General features: G+C 34.0%; 1 protein-coding gene across 1 annotated transcript in view; it reads left to right on the forward strand.

Moving 5' to 3' along the window:
• Window positions 1-20,184, forward strand: part of LOC148956984 (uncharacterized) — a 247,290-nt gene that overhangs the window by 97,221 nt on the left and 129,885 nt on the right. Inside the window, exons 7-10 of the mRNA XM_089088075.1 lie at window positions 5,260-5,421; window positions 6,208-6,368; window positions 9,934-10,050; window positions 14,141-14,411. Coding sequence (XP_088944201.1) covers window positions 5,260-5,421; window positions 6,208-6,368; window positions 9,934-10,050; window positions 14,141-14,411 — 711 coding nt within the window. The remainder of the gene's footprint in view (window positions 1-5,259; window positions 5,422-6,207; window positions 6,369-9,933; window positions 10,051-14,140; window positions 14,412-20,184) is intronic.

The raw sequence follows: 20,184 nt of genomic DNA on the forward strand, positions 1-20,184 counted from the left end.
ATAGAGAGATGCTTAAGAGCTCATTTAAAAGCTGCTTCTCGTATGTCCGTGGTTTATATAAATTCCAAGATCCGCAACTACCATATGGCACAGAAAAAGGGCACTTTATGCCATTTCTCAAGGGGTGGGGCTAGCGGGCAACCAGAACATCGTAGATAGATTTTGGATAGCTTGTATAAACAATATTACTCATATTTACGTGCTTCCTATAAATTCCGCCATTTGCAAGTTTCAAATGGTACTAAAAATGGCACTTTTTGTGCCATGTCTGAAGCGGAAAAGCTGGGGCTAGTGGCTACCAGAACTTTTTAGAGTGATGTTTAATGGCTCATTTGAAAACATTTGCTCATATCTACGGGCTTTTATCAATTATACAATTCGTAAGTGAGACATAGCACAGAAAACAACGCTTTTGGTGCCACTTCTTAAGTGGAAAATCTTGAAAGTATAAAACGGAATAATTGTAATAATTACGATTCAAAACCCTTAACTCGAGGTTTGCAAGAACACCTCCCACAGGTTCCTCCTCCAGGCCCCCTTAATAAGCTACGCAATTAAAGTCCTACAAACACCAATATATTAAATTAGATTATTAGAGGCGTGGTTCTCTTAGTATAGCGCTGGACTTGAAATTCAATTATCATGCATTTGATTCCTTCTTGGATTTTTTTGTCCATTCTTATCATTACTTTTTAGATAATGCACTATTTTTGCAAATGTGATGCACTCATTTTCCCAAGCATATCCCGGGAAGACTCATTTTAAAGATATTACTCATATCTACGTGCTTTTTATCAATTTTAACATCTATAGGTGCCACATAGCACTAAAAACGGCACTTTTGGTGTCACTTCTTCAGTGGAAGAGTTTGGGAGCATAAGACAGTACCATTGCAACAATTATGGCCCAAAACCCTTAACTGGAGGTTTATGAGAACCCCTCACATATACTCCCACTCCAAACCCCCTGTGTAAGTTTCATAAATCTTCTACTCATCTTAAAAGTAAAAGATTATTGCGAAAACCAATTAACTAAAACTAAAAATTTTTCAACTAAAAATCTACCAAATATTAGGCTTGAATGATCAACACTTGAATTAAACCTTCAAACTTCTCTCTGCGATGAAGCCTGTGTGCTAGTTCTAAAGGCGTTAATTGACGGGAAGGGACATCCTTGCCCCCTTATTTTTTGCTCCTGCCTAGGTTTTGAAAAACACCTTTTTTTGGTTATTTCATTGAAAAAGGCACTTTTTTCATTTGAAAAAAATGGGTGGAAAAACAGAAAGTGCACTTTATGGGAATGTGCTATCAAGTCAAATTTATAAAAAGTGACTAGATATAAATTCAATCTTCTAAATGCGCCCTTAAACAGCTTCATAAGTTTTCAACTGAAACTAAGGAATGACATTAAAACTTAAAACCAACCGAAATTATTCCTTATAAATAAAAAAATTCATGGCAAGGTTGTTTCTACATTAAATTCGAATAAAAAACGAGCAAAAATTAATCTAAAAAAAACAAGTTTTTTCAAAGGGAAGTAAAGAGCGAAGTTGAAACTTGAAACGGACAAAAATCATTGCTTTACAGCCTATCTAATATAAATATATATATATATATATATATATATATATATATATATATATATATTATTTGAAAAAAACTACGTTTTCTAAAGAGTTAAAGAGGCTGAGTTACAAGGTCGAACCTTAAAACGTACAGGGATTAGGAGGCACAGTTGGGGGGCTGCCACCCCCCAAACCCCCGCTTTCGCAGCCTTTAAATAAAAAAAAAGTTTTTTAAACTGAAAGTAAGGAGCGACATTAAATCTTAAAACGAACAGAAATTATTCCGTATGTGAAAGAGGCTGTGCCCTCCTCAACGCCTCGCTCTTTACGCTAAAGTTTTTATTGTTTAAAAAAAGAGTTGTGAGAAAGTCAAACTTTAGCGTAAAGAGCGAGGCGTTGAGGAGGGCACAGCCTCTTTCACATACGGAATAATTTCTGTTCGTTTTAAGATTTAATGTCGCTCCTTACTTTCAGTTTAAAAAACTTTTTTTTATTTAAAGGCTGCGAAAGCGGGGGTTTGGGGGGCGGCAGCCCCCAACTGTGCCTCCTAATCCCTGTACGTTTTAAGGTTCGACCTTGTAACTCAGCCTCTTTAACTCTTTAGAAAACGTAGTTTTTTTCAAATAATTTCTGCACGTTTTTGTACAGTTTATTACTTATTATTGCTTGACTAACTGTTAGATGATTGTGTATTATTCTTTTCTTTCTCGACAGGGTGTTTTAAGGGTCGACCTTGTAACTCAGCCTCTTTAACTCTTTAGAAAACATAATTTTTTTCAAATAATTTAAAAAAGAAACTAAGTTTTTTTTAAAAAATTTAAATTCAGTATATAAAAAATTTGATCCAACGGTGAATCGAACTCGGGTTTTCCACCTGGCAGCCAGGAATCTCACAGCTACACTCAAGAGGCATAACTGAAAATTGTTTTTTAGTAAGGTAATGAATCTTTTTGACGCAAGCAAAACTTGATATTTGGTTTTTGAAAAACAGGGAAGGAGTAATCAGACTGAGCTGAAATTTCGAAGATAAGTTCCCAGGCCCCAGGAAAACTTATCCTCCAAGTTTCAGCCTGATCAAATAACGTTAAAGGGGGGGTGTGGTGGGAAAAATTAACATGGGCTAATATAGGAAAACAAGGTTTTTCGTAAATGTAAATTCGGGGGATAATTTTTTTGGTCTGAAAATATCAAAAGGCCCTAACAGGTCGAATTCTGCTTCAAATGAGTCCTCATTCAACCGGATCCGTTGCCAACTGTGGTCTGTAGGCGTGGCTAAGAAAAAAAAAGAAATGATGAATTTTAAGTGGCTATATTTGGTTATTTGAAAACAGGGAAGAAGTGATCGGATTGAGCTGAAATTTCGAGGATAAGCTCCCGGGTCCTAGGAAAGCTTAACCTCTAAATTTCAACGTTAAAGGGGGGCTGTGGTGGGAGGGTCCAAACTTCCGGCCCAGTTTACCCCATGAAGATAAAGTCGGAGGAGGATGAAATTTTGCAAGTTTCTTAGTTTGAGCTTGGGCTACAAAATGCGACTACCACCGTCTCTCTGCAACCTCTAGGACCTGAAATCGCATAACATTGTGGTGGGTCGCCTCTTTATAGAGGCACAAGTGTGCCTCCTTGATATATATATATATATATATATATATATATATATATATATATATATATATATATATATATATATATATATATATATATATATATATATATATATATATATATATATATATATATATATATATATATATATATATATATATATATATATATATATATATATATATATATATATATATATATATATATATATATATATATATATATATATATATATATATATATATATATATATATATATATATATATATATATATATATATATATATAAAAAAAAAAACAAACTAGTACAAATAAAGCCACTAATTATGTTTTCCTATTTTTCTAGGATTATAGAAAACTAGCGCTTTACAAAAACACAAAATAATATAGAAGTTTTGGTACAGTAAAAGCAAACCAATTAAGTACCCTTTTTACAGAATAAAACTATTATCAATCCCTTTTAGGATCAATCCCTTTTAAGATAAATAACAATTCATTTTAGGAGTGTTGCTTTATTTTTTTTCACGTTTAATTTGGTATCACTTCCACAAGATGGCTCATTTCAATGTCTGGCTGTCGTTTTGATTTTAAAAAGGACATGTAATGATTACTTTGTAGACAAGTTCGAAGTAAGGCCATCTTGATAGTATTAGGATTAGGACAATAGACTAGCTTTGGAATTTGTATCATATCTTGAAATTCACTGTTATATAGAGACAAATAACCATATTTTCAGAGTTCATATTATGTCTTATTTGATCTTCATTTCAAGTAATACTAAAGAATATTTCTTACATTTGAATATTGTTTATTAATCATCATTCATATTATAGCTTAAAACACTATTGAATATTATTCCAAAATGCTATCTGATAAATCAATCCTATAATCTGTTTTTCAGATACTTATATCTGATGTTTTTCATCAGATATAAGATATTATGTTTTTCAGATAATTTTCATTGTATATGAAAATTTACTGATGTCAGAACTGGTGTAAGACTATGAAAAGTTTTATAGATTAGTTTATTGCTGTCAGGCTTCATACTCAGTTTTCACTCTCAAATCAATATTCCTGTTTTTAATTCTTGATTTTTGTGTTTTCAGTAAAGCACTAGTTTTGTATAATCCTAGAAACTCAGGGAAACATAATTAGTTGGTTTATTTGTATTAGTTTGATATATATATATATATATATATATATATATATATATATATATATATATATATATATATATATATATATATATATATATATATATATATATATATATATATATATATATATATATATATATTAGATAGGCTGTGAAGCAATAATTTTTGTTCGTTTTAAGTTTCAACTTCGCTTTTTACTTCCCTTGAAAAAACTTTGTTTTTTTAGACTAATTAAGTAAGGAGTGACTCATGTTTACAGTAACAAGAACTTAAGCTTAACGATTTGATAGTACTAAACACATTTTGGCTTTTTATGGTAGTTCAAAAGATCTGAAATTCAGTAAGTTTTAAGCTACCTATTAAAATTACGAGCCCCATAAAATTTGCCAGATTTACGGAATAAGTGGAAAACACTTTCATAACTTTGGTTTTTCATTCACCAATCTTTATCCTAGCAATTTCTTCCCAGCTAATCTTCTGGCATCCATATTTCTTTTTTTTTTCAAATGCATTTGATTTCTTTAGTCACCTGTCACATGCATTAAAAAGTTAATTGTCAGAGAAATTGTTAGTTCTCAAGCAAATTCTTACACTAGTGATCTAGGAAACTACCAATCAATTAAATATATTGAAATGTAAAATTTAGCAGCAAGAAGGGGGGCTATATATCTTGCATAGACCTAGGTATGACTTGAAAAATAAAAGAGATTAAATAAACAAGCAAGTTATTTTTCAAATGTAAGAAGCAACGCGAACACTTGAAATAAACATATATTATCTCCCGAAGGAAAATGGCGGCCCCTCCCTGAGCCCCATGCTCTTTCAGCCAAAGCAACATGATGGTTCCAAAAATACTTACGAAAAGACTATATTTTTAGTGTTTTTTTTCTCAAAAGTAGGTGGTATTTTAAACTTTAATGTTTCTTGTCCTTTCAGGGTTGCCTGGTGATAAGGGTGATAGAGGGGACAAGGGAGCAGTGGGGGATTCTGGTGCACCCGGTCATGATGGACCTCAAGGAGTTGACGGGCCTCCAGGCCTACCTGGCCATCCAGGTGAAATGGGGCCTAGAGGATTTCCTGGACCTCGTGGATTTCCAGGTAAGCTGGATAAAATATTTTAATTTTTACTAGGCCTCTTAGAATAATGACGGAAAGTTAAAATGACTGTTTTAATGTGGTCTAGAACTATCTATAAGCTTTAACTATGGGGTATTTGTATCAACGCTGAAACGGTAACTATAATAAATAGTGCAATAATGTGCAACGGCCGAAAAAATTGTTTTTTTTTCATAAATTGCTTTTTTTCGGAAAATCTTCTCTAGCGCATGGACTCTCACCCACGAAGATCACCAATATTTGCAAGGCTCTCTTTGGTGAATGACGTTTTGAATTGAGTTTTAAATCAGCTTAACCATAGCCTTTTGACAATTATTTCGAAAATGAAATCAAAAGAAAAACTCAAAAAAATCCCTTAAGAAATTAAAAAACAAACACAAAAACTGCTGTCAACTAAATATATGTGTTGGAGCCAAAAAGTATTGCATGCCTATATAGGTGTTAAATTTGAGCATTTTTTCTTTGCGAAATGTTGAATATTCGGACATAATTTTTTTTTTTTTTTTGTATTGTTTAGATATTCTTCTCAGTTTTATCAATAGGTGATACACGAAGTCCACAGAAATTTCCTATTCAAAACTTTGTAAATTTGGTATTATGTTTTTCTTTAATTAATTCCAGGTCAAATTTGTTTGTTGCCATAAAGTTTCTGCTTTAAAAAGCCTTTTTTTCCTTTATTAAAACTACCTTAGTTAGTAATTTGGAGGAAGTCAAACCCAGGGAAACAGACAACCTCAACAGACCTTTACATAAGATTTACATTTTCAGGCTTAGCCGGCCCACATGGAATTCCCGGTAGTGAAGGAGCTCCGGGACCAAAGGGAAATGCTGGCCCACCAGGGCAGCCTGGCCCCACTGGTCAAACGGGTCAACAAGGATCACTGGGACCACCTGGTCCTCAAGGTCAACTTGGTCCCACTGGCCCTATCGTAAGTCATTTCAACATTTGTTGATGTTTTAAACTTCATTAAAAAAAAGGAAAAAAAAATGTTAAATGCTTTGATTGGCGCTCTTTCGGTTTTCAGCATTTTTTATTTTATATTAGTTGTTATTTTCATATTACAGAGAAAACCTCCTTCTGTTTAATTGAAATTTTACAAAACCCATGAAACCATCGTTTCAAATGAAAATCATGCTTCGAATATATATTAAACAGTTTGTGGTAACGAGCTTTAAGTAAGGAGCGACGCGGCTCAAAAGTATCCGAAGTTAAAAACTGAATTTTCATATCAATAGATATATTAATTGAATTAGCTTATTATTCTGATTCCAAATATATAGGAGCCAATAAGTTTAATAGTACCCGTCAAAGGCTACGGGCCTGAAAATATTTGCCTGATTTGGCATCCCTTTATTTATGTGATGCCTGGGAAGTTAAAATCACCTGTTATAAGTAGGTTACCCGTGTAATTAGAAATTGGGGTGAAAAGGGGGTGGGGATGAACAACCCTTAAAAATCAAAGAGTCTTAAAGAAAATCACTCCATGTTCAGCGTATGTAAAAGTCTATTGTAAAAGTTTCATGATCCCATCTGCAAGAATGTGGGATTTAGCATTTTTGCCAAACTAAAGATCAAGGATGCGTGTTTATTTGTTTATTTCTTTTCTGTTTTTTCCAAAGGTGATTGCACCAAGCCAATACTCCTGAACAGTCCCTGGAGTGCAAGCACGGTACATTAGCATTATTTAAGACATGTTACAGTATACACTTATTATGTTTCCATGGTAGCTCACAGTTTGCGGAAACTGTGTGGTTTGACCTGCGTGAGTGGAGTAATAGCCAGAGTAGGCTGCATTTATAGAAGTCTATCTGTCCCAGATTGCCAAGAAACCGATAGGACTATAACAGCAATGCTGTATAAAGAAATTTCTAATTACACGGGTAACCTACTTATAACAGGTGATTTTAACTTCCCAGGCATCACATAAATAAAGGGATGCCCTTATGTACCTGTACTTACGAATAGAAGTAAAGGCACAAATCTATTTACTAAGTATATTCACGATCTTAATCTTTACAATATTTTCGATCAATCAACTAGAAATCAACTTTTCCAGTGACTTAATCTACTAGACCTAGTGCTCCAAATGGGAAAAAGACCAGCTAGAGAAGATAAATTATTTACCCCTTTAGGAAAGAGCGCTTATTAAATCCTATAAGTGATCCTGTCATTTCGTAAAATAAAAAATAAGGAAAACCTATGTAGATAACAGGTTGATTAGAAAAGAGCTGGAGGGTGTAGTCTGGTCTCTTTTACTTCAAGGGGCCGTCGACCAACAATTTATTAACCTAAAAGATAAGCTACTTACGCTTCAAAAAAATTTTACGACTGTGAAACATATACCAAAGCTCTAAGCCTCCTTGACCCTTCAAATACGCAAGGTAAGAAAAAAGAAAGGGCAGTACTGGATAAATTAGAACAGAGGAGGGAAAGAAGAACATCATCAAAAATTTTTAAAAGCTCGAAATAAACTTAGAAACTTAACTAAGCAAATTTACGCCAGTTTTGAATCTAGAATAACTGATGACAGGAAGAAAATCTCAAAGCAGTACTAGAAGTGTGTATCCAGTAAAGACCAGAGCAGACGGTCAGTAGAAACGCTCTCTATGGATGATGACAGGGAGGTAACTAGCTTGAGGGATGTTGCTGAACTTCTCAACTAGCAATTTCAATTGTTTTTTACCAGGGAACCAGATCGTCTCCTCTCAGAGACGGTTCGACTCTTTTCATCCAATGGTGAGAGGGGTCCCCGAGAGCATGTGATGTTTTAAGCGGAGTCCACCCATGGCACTGTTTTGGGCCCTTCTGTATTCCTCATATTGGCGAATTGGTGAATGGAATAAAAATAACATTATTTTTTATGTTGATGACTTCTAGCTGTATGGACCCGTTAATCAACACAGCCTGCAGTGTGACCTTCTAAAAATATAAACATGGACACAAGATTGGCTACTAGAGCCCAACATATCGAAGCGCAGTGTACTTCATGTTGGTAGCAATAACCCTCTTTGCCATTACAACATGTACCAACTCAATGTCAAACTCAGTGCTTAATACAAGTCCCAAAGAAACAGATTTGGGAGAATTAATAGATAAACAAATAAAGTTTCATGGACACTGGTAACAAGTAGTTGTAGGAGCAAATTCAAGCATGGTCTCCTTAAACGCACTGTAGCTACCCGATCGTGTGAAGTCTTTCTAAGGCTCTATAAGGCTATAGTCATGCCTGTATTGGATTTCGGTGCATGTCTCGCCTCCCCTTCCTATAAGAATGACACTAGCCCTATTGAAAGAGCTTAGAGGCGTGCCACAAAGTGCATAGCTGCACAATATGATTTCCATAATCTGTCGAAACATCCAGTTAATACAAGAATATGGCAAAATTTCTTCTCCGAGTGTGCTGTCAACGATTGGAGTAGTTTTCAAGCTTAAACGGTGATTGCGTTCACAGCTGCGTCCTTTAAGCCCACACTTGACAAGGAATAGAATCACAAGCCCTGAAAATATGAGTGTCCATCACAATCAATTACCCATTGATGCCAACATCATCATAAAAGTTTTCTGCTGGGAGGCTGGTGCTGCTTGTCACTCCGACTATATGAAATACTTTATCCGAAATTTTTGTTGCGCGGTAGGGTCAGCTTTGAACCATTGAAGAATGGTCTTTACATACCATACCTGTCTTGTGGTCACCGTTACCAATTGGGCTTAAATTGAATCTGCATCTTAAATTGCATCTAACACAGTGACAAAATTTGACCATCCTCAACACGCAGCACAGCAGATCCAGCATGGACCATAGTTTTGCTCCAAAGTGCAAAGTAAGGTAAGGTAAAGTAATGAACGATATTCGGTTCTGAAAACTGCCTTGCGATGCTGTACAACCTGAACCTAAAGTGAGTTTAACTAAATGTTTACAAATTTTACGCGTAATTTTGGCAAGATTTGTTTTGTCTAACATCGAGAAATAAAGTTAGAAACTTCAATATTTTTGCCAAGACGTATGTAACTATCACTGCTAGGCTCAGAAATTCTAAGAAAGTTGATGATCTGTAAGGACGGAAAACGTGGTTCTAGAATGTGTTCTCAATTCTAGTGGTTCTATTTTATTTTCTACTCTAACTAATCTGAAGTCTAACCATCGTCAGGCCATAATTAAAATTATTTTTAATATAAAATGAATAGACATAAAAGGGTAAGAAAGCATTCATAGGGTCCTTCTTCTATCAGGTGGCTGCACGGGTTTTTGCGTCGTCAGTGTTGTGTTTTAGACCATTTTCCATACTATGTCCCGAATTTCTTTTGAGAGAGAACATGAGAAAAGGCATGAAAAAAGTAGGGGTTAAGTATGAAAAAAAGTAAGAAGAGTAGGGAAAGAGACAGAAAAGAGACAGAAAGTGATACGTCGGAAACTGCTTTAACAATTTACGGTAATGATACTTTCATTATTGATTCTCCGTTCGTACTTTCAAAATTTTGCTTTCAATTTACAGGGTCCACGAGGTAAGCCAGGTCTACCAGGACTTTCAGGTGCTGACGGGGCACCAGGTGCCAACGGTTTACCAGGACCACATGGGCCAAAAGGCGATGTTGGTTATACAGGAGCTCAGGTTAGCTAGATATTATCTACATTTCAATTGTATTTTATTTGTTTCTAATTTTTGTCGTACTTCTATCCATATTTACTTTTAGTGTATGCTATTTTATTTTAATATTGTCTCATTTGTCCTATTGATATTAAGTAGATTAAATAGCCCTTGACTTTACTATTACTATTTCTATCCATATGTAACGCTATGAATTCTTTTTCACATGTTTAATGCATGGTTCTCATTCCTTCGGATTACCAAGGAATCTTGAGGTTTTGGGCAGGAGCTTGAAATAGCCTGATAATCCCTCGTTATCGTAGGGGGGCTAAAAAGCATGGACTAAGAAGAATTCCGTATTTTCCTTTTCCGCAAACGAGACACATCTGAAGTATATTTGTTCTGTCTAATGAAAAATTCCTAAAATTTCAAAATATAAGAACCATCTAGAGTTGTGATAAAAGTAGTGTAAGTTGGCACTGTCCATTGAAGGAGATAAGGAGAGTTCAAAGAGAGAAAGAACAGTAGTGTGAAATTTAAAAGGATAAAAATATGCATTAGATCAAGAAATTTAATACATTAGAAATGATAATCTGTCAAATATGGTGAGTTTCTTCAAAGAGGAAGGGGTTGAATTATCAAATTCTCAAATTTGAAAGAAGATTCATTTCTAAAAAGGTAAAGTCTTTGCATTTTCAGACAGAAGATAATTATTTCCTAGAATTCAGAAGTTAAAATAATAGCTTCAAATGCGATTTTTGAAATGCAAACTGATGGAATTGTCGAAATATGATATTTCTAAGTCTTAGGATTCGCAAAATTTGAGAAAAATAAGAGTATTTTGAAACAAGTTACCATATGCTGCATGTAAAGGCATGTGATATGCCTCTTTGAGTTATCTTTGAGTGACTTTGAGCTATCATATTGAAAAAACTGAAAGTAAGGAAATAATCTATGAAAAACTGAATTCCTTAGAAGACGATATCTTTTTATCATCAAAATGTTAAAATTTTAAGTATGAAAAAAGCGAATCTTTAATATTTGATTTATTTTTGGGAAAATAAAGGCTCTGAACTGTCAAAATGTGAAAATTATAAGCGTTAGAATTCTGTAATTGTAGAAATTTAAATTTTCTTAAATGTGAATCCTTTAACTTGCTGTAATCTGAAATTGAGATTCATAATATCTGACGGCTTTTCCTTCAGATGCATCTTATGATTTAGGCTAGGCTAAGGTGTTTATGACTTCTTAATTTGCTTGAGTCTTAGGTGTTTTAATTGTAATTGTTAAGTTTCTCTTATTGTCTTTTTTTGGTTCTCTTATTGAGATTTTCGCAATTTTCAGATTAGTTCTTATTTACAACGTCGGACAGAGGACTTAGAAGAATCAGCATTTAAGATAGATATTTTAATGCAAATTAAGGGAAGCTTTATCCTTCAAATGCACAGTGTCGGATGTAGGGAGGCTGGGGGGACCCCTTCCCCAAGATTTTTCTGATACCCTCATTCCTTGTTCTTTTTTCTCTCTTTTAACTTTTTTTAGGATATGTTTGCCAGTTTCGGTCAATTATTGGCACCTTTGTCACCTTACCTCCCCCCAAGATATTCCTTATTGGTGCCTTTGTCATATTGGGTCTCCCACGAGATTTTACTCTAGATCCGCCCCTGCAAATGCATCCTATGATTTTGTTTAGGCCGATGTTTGTGTAATTATTATTTGCAACGTTCGACAGAGGTATTAAAAAAAAAAAAAAAATTAATATTCAAAATCAACCGAATTAATCAACAGAACAGGAGAAACAATTTTGTGATAATACCACGAAAATCTTGCACGAGAAACTTCAACCTGCTGAGTGGATTTATCGTTTGGATATGTTGAGTTTATTTCGTGATTGTGGTATGTTAATTTCTGGTCTGAGCTGTTACAGGAAGAAACAATTAGAAACAGAAACAATTATATTTAGTGGGGAAGAAATTTTATTTTCATTTAAAGTTTTTAAACACTAAAAGAGAAGTAAAAGTTACAAGTTATTATTAAAGTGTTGGTATGGGGGGGGGCTAGGTGTGTCAATGATCTTGAGATGATTAGGTATTATTACTCATTCAAACAGAAAAAGACAAATTAAATGCATAGGAAGAGTGTAAGAATAGTTTTTAGTCTTTTTAGGGCTCTTTGCTTGGATGATTTATAATTAATATTAAAACCAGAAAATAAAAATGAATTCATAGAAGGTGATCAGAGAAATCAAGGGGGGGGGGGTTAGACATCTTTCGAGAACTGCTTTGATTACTATTTAAAATTAAAGTTGGAAATAATAATCATAGTAGATGGTTAATGTGTCGAATCAAATATTTTGTTCCGCGTTTGCGATGCATAGCAGTGACATTCTCATTGCTACGTTTGCTCTGATATCTATAGAATATTTTTACAGAAATGTTCTCTAAGCCCTGGTTTTTGTTCCAGTATGTTTTTCTTTTCTTTTCTTTTCTTGATAGAAAGTTGTACAAAATATTGTTTATTGTTTGTAAATTTTCTGTGAAAAATATTATCTTCTCTCTACTTCACCGAAAAAAAATAGCAAGGAATCTTGAATTCTGATGAAGACCAAAATCTCTTAAGAATACGTGCGTGTACCCACTGGCACTCCCGTGGTGCCATCGGTTCATGTTTTATAATCAAGAAATAATCCAAACTTCTACTTATAACAAATTATCGCAGCACCAAGTCGTCTGAGGCCAATGTAACTACGTACACCCCTCCTCCCTGATATTAAGAAAATAGGACATTATTTATTATGAGGAATAACTTCAAAATTGTAGGTTGGGAAATGAGCCTTAAGGCTTCTCAATGTTGTAATATGTAAAACTATCTATGGTAAGAATCAAAACAATGTTTCATCCGCTTCAAAGAATTAAATAGTTGAAAACACAAAAGTATTCCGAAGCTACCAGTCTTAAATGATGTTACTATTATCCCATCATGTTATTGTTAGATTGTTGTTTTTATATTGCTATATATTCGTATTACTATACGACTGTATTTTGCATCAGACACGTACATGGGTTTTTATCTAGCAATTGTGGCAGCAATTAAAAATTGAGATGATTGACAACGATAAAAACATAATTTTATTGGATAATTTGAATTAGAAGCGCCCCGAAATCAAGATTATTTAGGGTTTAGTTTCAACTATCTTCAAGGCTTAAAGGTATAAAATACTATCAACCATCTATAATATCAACTATGTATACTATCAAATATACTATAAAATACTGTCAATTATCTTCAAGGCATAATACAAGGGATAATACTTTTGAAAATAGGATAAAAATTTATTCTTCTTTGTCTGAGCCGGGAAGAAACTGTGTTCAGCAATAACCTCTTCAGGATGAAAATTTGGGTTTCATAAGCATTTTCATTCAACGTTATACCCATTTACATTTAGTTATAGCTACTTTGAGTTGCTATGTTTTTTTTTTTTCGACAACACAGACAACAAATCTTCTTAAATTTCAAAAAGCAGAATAATTATGTCGCCTCAGTACAACATATAATAAGATGTAAATGCAATTTAGATAAAATGAAAAGTTTACTGGTACAATCCTTGCGTTGTTATTTTGTCTATCTGTTTAATAATGACGACGGTAATGGTGATTACTTGAAAACTCTTGAATATTGAACCATTTGAACATTGAATCACTTGAATATTGAATGGTGATATTGGTTTTTCTATATTCCTAGTGAGTCATTCACAGTACTTATATGGATACGATGGAAGTATCAATGCAATATAATTTTTATTGTTTTTATGTCATCCGTATATTTACTAATAATTATTATGATGGTGATATCCTGGAAACCAGTTTCAACTGTCTCCTACTGAATCCTTCACTATATTTCTGGTGATTTTCTAGGATTATTTGGACGAAAGAGGGCATTAAAATGTGCAACTGGAAACAAAGATGAAAGGGCAAAAATGAAAATGACGCTGGGAAGACAATACTAAAATTTAATGAAATTATTGTCGTTAAAATTATGTATAGTTAAAATTACAGTTTACCGGCTAAAAAAATCAATAAAACTTAAAAATTTTTAAAGAAGCTATTTGTTTTAGGGTCCTATTGGTTTCCCAGGAGTTCGTGGCCCAAAAGGGGATCAAGGCTTAAGAGGTGCAATAGGAGACAAAGGTTCAAAGGGTGAAAAGGGACATGACGGAGAAAAGGGTGATATCGGACCAAAAGGTGAAAGAGGGCCTGCAGGACAGCCTGGTGTTGCTGGTCAGGAAGGTCCAGAAGGTCCTAAAGGATTTGAAGGACCAAGAGGTGAAGCAGGACCCAATGGACCCACAGGAGAAAAGGGAAAAATTGGACCTCCTGGATTTCCAGGTATTATAGATAGTGACATTAAATTATTTAATCATATGTATTTTATATCTATGATCTATATCTTGCTTCTTTGTCCAATGAACGTAACACGAAATACAGAAATATCAGCTTGAAATATTAAATGCTCTATCTATGATATTTTTCTAAGGCTTCAAAGGCAATTTAGAATATTTTGGGATAGAACAGACGATAGTCACGTGATTGAAAGCAATTCTTAAGATTTAAAGAAAAATAAAAGAAGAAAAAACTGGAAAAGAAAGAAAAACCCTATTAATAAAAACGATAAAACTTTTAGTGAATGAACTGCAACATAAACCCCCGTCAAGCTTCAGGGCCAGGAAAGAGCAGGCGAGAAAAAAATACCATTAAAAACATAAATAAAATCCATAATCCAGTCTCCCAATTTAACAATCCCCAAAATCACAAGCTATGCAGGGGAGGAGCACATGATTCCACCAGCTCAAAAACTCCAACTTTAACAGAGACAGTGGCGGATCCACGGGAGTGGTGAGGGGCGCGCCCCCTAACGTAGTCTAAAGTAGTGTAGTTTACTCAATTAACGCAAGTTTGCGTTAATTTGAGCAAGTTTATCTGATCAACCTATTTTGCACAGCCCCCCTAAAAAAATCCTGGATCCGCCCCTGAACAGAGACAACTTACTTTACTCTTCTGTTGTACGTATTTGTGCTATTTGCATGGTGATGTTTTTGTTTATAATGTGATTTTGTTTATTCTTTTTGTTTTTAGCCTTCCGTTTCATTATATGCAGCGTTTAATTTCGCTTTATTAATTTTTTTTTTTTTTTGATAAAGAATTCCGGACATGAAGTGAAAATTTAATCGGATTTTATATTACTTAAAGTTTTTTTTCACTGCTTTGTTTTAAAATGCAATACTCGTTTTCTCTATATTTTCATTTGTTAAATTATTTAAATGAAAGGCAGGGGGTCCAAGAAACTACTAACATATGAAGTGTGAAAACTTGAAGTAAAGAATTCCAAAATGGTGAAAAAGTCAAGATTCTTAAAATCTGAAGATTTTATGTGTCAGATTAGGAAAACATAAAGTCTAAGAAGTTTGAAGACGTGGCAATTGCTGTTAAAATGAGAAGTCTTTGACGGGCTGAAAGGTAAAAACTGGATGTCTAAGGAATGTCAAAAAGGAATATTTGTTGAGAATCATAAATGAGCAGGGTTTGAACAGTAAGGGTAAAAATATTAAAATTATAATATCATTTCATTTCATGAAATTTAACTTATTCAAAAGTAGATCTTAGTAGATCTTAGACTTCTTAATTTTCAGGATTCGTCAACTCAACTCCTTTGCGTCCAAGAATCTCAGCAAATTTACCATTTTTCAGTAATTTATTGTTCTTTATTGTAAGATTACTATACAATATTTTTGCAGTTTGCAGTTAAATAAAGTTATTTAAAATTTTCAGGAATTATTCTAGTTTTAGTTAACAAATAAATTTTTTGTTAAAACTCCCAAAAATGACTGCATTTTACATAAAATGGATATTTTGTAATGTTGCATGTTTAGTGAAAAGCTTCCAAGGTATGGACCGGCAACTGTGGAACAGTCTACAGATGTAATGGGAAATCTTATACATCACTGTGAATATATAGAGGCGTAATTGTCCTTTACTTAGTTTCAGCTTAAATTCGATGATCGAGCCTTTATGTAAAAACAGGAAAAAGCCTACGGCTTTTTCTTCTTTGAAATAGTAAGAGACTAGCCTCAATCAATCAAGCAGTTAACTAAATCAAATGTATGTATTGGGTTTTTATTCCAATGACCGTCTTTTAGTGAAAAATGTTAATATATTGACCTTAAATATAATAACTGTACTAGCCTATACTATAGTCAAGTGGCCTATACAATTTAGTATAGGAAAGATGTCGTTCTTTATTATAATGTTTTTAAGATGTACTCTTTAGCACGAGTAAGACACGCATTTCCCTTTATTACTACGCTAAGTCCAATGTATGCAATGGTTTGTTTTTCTAATGATCGTCTTTTAATATAATGTTACTATGGGCTAAGGTTCGTTCTTTACTGTAAAATATATTTCCCTTGCTGTTCATGCCAAGGGACTGAAAGTTTCCTATACAGGGGTTTCGAACAAGGTGGTTCTAATGGTGTACTTTTTGTTTTGATCTGACTCCTTTTTTAGGAACCATGAGTTCTTATATTTCGTAACATTGGACGTGATCGTCTCTTACTAGGGTGCTAGCTATCGCTGTAATCCAGACTAGGTTGCTAAATACCGCTGCAACCCGGATAATTGACAAAGACCATTTATGGCGAGCAATATTCGTCCGTTATATAAATGCACCTGGAACCACCATATATCAGTTAGTATGGGAGAGAGATCGTTCTTTACTGTAATCTTACAAACACATTTAATAATAACCCTAACAGGCTCGCTTTCGCCATAATTGAAAAACATTGCTTTTCCTTCGCTGTTGATAGGTATGCTTGTATATATATTTTTATTGCTGCTACATAAACTGCAATTGCTCCTTCCAAAATTAATATACGAATTTTCTAAGAAGTACGCCTCCGTATATTCACTGTGTTGTCGAACATTTTCCATTGCATCCATAAACTGTTCCGCAGTTGCCAATCCATACCTTGGAAGCTTTTCGTTAAACTGACAACATTTCTTTTGGATATTACTATGAAGCTTTGCCAAAGCATTTCTAGCCGACTTTTCAACAGCATCCGCTCTTTCAAAGAGAATTTTAATCTGTAATTTTGAATACTTTCCGTGATCCCGATAAAATATGCGTTAAATGTTTCTCAATTTACAAAGATCAGCCTGCATTTTTGCCATCTTCTTGTATTTCTGAATGTAATTTTTCCCTTTGTCCTTATGCGTTCTTCGGTACAACCTCGCAGAGAATTTAATTTTTTCATTATAGATTTTTTCACCCCAGTAACGCTCCTTGATCTTTTGTTTGGCTGTCTCAATTTTTACTTCTCGATACACCTGGACGGTTGAATACCTTTGCTTTTGGTTTTTCTTATATTTTATGCGGTAATCTTCATCATTGTGATAACTCTCCTTGAAATTTTGTTTGGCTGTCTCAATTTTTGCATGTCTATAATCTTCATCATTGTGATAACACATCTTGCTGTTTTGTTTGATTACTTCTCGATACGCCTGGTCGGTTGAATACCTTTGCTTTTTTTTTTCAAGATACTATCTCTGTTGTTTGTGTAGTACTGTTTTTCAACTTGCGTGCAGCTTGCTTGATTGAAACCATTATGCAATTATGAATGAGAACATTTACAGTTCTGACGCTTCTTATATAGTAATTATGACGTCACGGCGTAATGATTTTATTTCATGATGACGTCATAGCGCAATGATATTATTTCATGACGTCTTCAGAAACAACAATATAATTTCGTGTTTTTCTATTCACGTCATAGCTCTAATATAAAACTATAACGACATTCAATATTTATCTAGTAGGGTTTCAGACAAGGTAATTCTAATGATGTACTTTTGTTTTGATTTGACTCTATTTTTAGGAGTTTTGTTATATTTCATAGCATTGGACTAATCGTCTCTTACTAGATTGCTAGGTACTGCTGCAACCCAGATTCACATATATAGTTATTTATGAGAGGCAACCTGGCCGAGTGGTCCAAGGCACTGGTGTTAGCCACCAGCCTCTTCGGAGGCGTGGGTTCAAATCTTACCGCTGGTATATTATGTTTGAAAGACTGCAGTGTGAAAAGACATCAAAAATGCAGTTTTTGGTGGAAAAATTTATTCTCTTTTAGAAATAATTTATTTTAGTTACAAAAGGTTTTTAATCCAATTAATTTCCTTTAAAATGAGCTATTGAACAACCCTCTACGATGTTCCAGTGCCAAGCTATCTCTGGAAACAAAGAAAAGAGAAAAAAAATATCCCGTTTAGGCAGAATGTTGTAGTAGCTGCCACTTTTCTTGATTTTCAAGCCAATATATTTCCCTTGCAGTTCAAGTCAAGGGACAGAAATTTTACTATACAGGGTTTTCGGACAAGGCGGTTCTAATGGTGTACTTTTTGTTTTGATCTGACTCCTTTTTTAGGAGTTAGGGGTTTTTATATTTCTTAACATTGGACGTGATCGTCTCTTACTAGGTTGCTAGCTACCGCTGCAACCCGGACTACCGCTGCAACCCGGACTATTGAACAACTCTCTACAATTTTCCAGTGCCAATCTATCTGTGGAAAAGAAACAAAAAAAATATGCCGTTTGTGGAGAATAACGTGGTTAAAGTCAATTTTCTTGTCTTTCAAGCCAATATATTTCCCTTGCTTTTCAAGCCAAATGACAGAAAGTTTCCTATACAGGGGTTTCGGACAAGGCGGTTCTAATGGTGTACTTTTTGTTTTGATCTTAACTCCTTTTTAGGAGTTTTGGGTTTTCATATTTCTTAACATTGTACGTGATCGTCTCTTACTAGGTTGCTAGCTACCGCTGCAACCCGGATTAAAAAATTATTATCATATCTTATATTAAACTTTAATTTTATAAATCTTCGATAGTCTAATTGTAATCATACCCACTTGTTACCTGGGAGAAGGGGGTTTGATTCCCCGTCGGGGAGAACTTTTAATATGTTGAATTAAAAGCACTATCTTTTCAATTTAAAATTTAAAAAAGAAACTTGTTTATTCATATTCTAGCTAAAATAATGAAGATAATATGAATGTACCACAGGGTTCAGTTTCTTTGGACTTGAGTTGGTTTTTTAACTATAAATACAAACAGGAAAAAGCCTACGGCTTTTTCTTCTTTTAAATAGTAAGAGACGAAACTCAAACAATCAAGTAGTAGCTAACAAAGTCCAATGTATGGAATGGTTTGTTATTTCAGTGATCGTCTTTTAATGTAAATTTACTAACCCATACTATGGTTAAGTGGCCTACAAAATTTAGTATAGGCAAGAGGTCGTTCTTTATTATAACTGTTTTTTTAACTTGCGTATAGCTTGCTTTGATCTAACCATTATCTAATTATGAATGAGAACATTTACAGTTCTGACGCTTCTTATATAGTAATTATGAAGTCACGGCGTAATGATTTTATTTCATGACGTCATGGCGCAATGGTATTATTTCATGACGTCTTCAGAAACAACAATATAATTTCGTGTATTTCTATTCACGTCATAGCTCTAATTTATCTAGTAAGGTTTCAGACAAGGTAGTTCTAATGATGCACCTTTGTTTTGATCTGACTGTATTTTTAGGAGTTTTTGGTTTTTATATTTCTTAGCATTGGACTGATAGTCTCTTGCTAGGCTGCTAGCTACTGCTGCAACCCAAATTATGAGAAGCAGCCTGGCCGAGTGGTCTAAGGCACTGGTGTTAGCCACCAGTCTCTTCGGAGGCGTGGGTTCAAATCTTACCGCTTGTATACGATTATGTTTGAAAGACTGCAGTGTGAAAAGACATCAAAAATGCAGTTTTTGGTTGAAAAATTTATTCTCTTTTAGAAATAATTTATTTTAGTTACTATAGATTTTTAACCCAATTAATTTCCTTTAAAATGAGCTATTGAACAACCCTCTACGATGTTCCAGTGCCAAGCTATCTCTGGATGCAAAAGAAAAAAAAAGAAAAAATATCCCGTTTAGGCAGAATGTTGTAGTAGCTGCCACTTTTCTTGATTTTCAAGCCAATATATTTCCCTTGCTGTTCAAGCCAAGGGACAGAAAGTTTACTATACAGGGGTTTCGGACAAGGTGGTTCTAATGGTGTACTT

The sequence above is a fragment of the Artemia sp. Qi Xiang Cuo genome, chromosome 1, assembly GCF_049724085.1.
Source record: "Artemia sp. Qi Xiang Cuo chromosome 1, ASM4972408v1, whole genome shotgun sequence".
In the NCBI taxonomy this organism is placed as follows: domain Eukaryota; kingdom Metazoa; phylum Arthropoda; class Branchiopoda; order Anostraca; family Artemiidae; genus Artemia; species Artemia sp. Qi Xiang Cuo.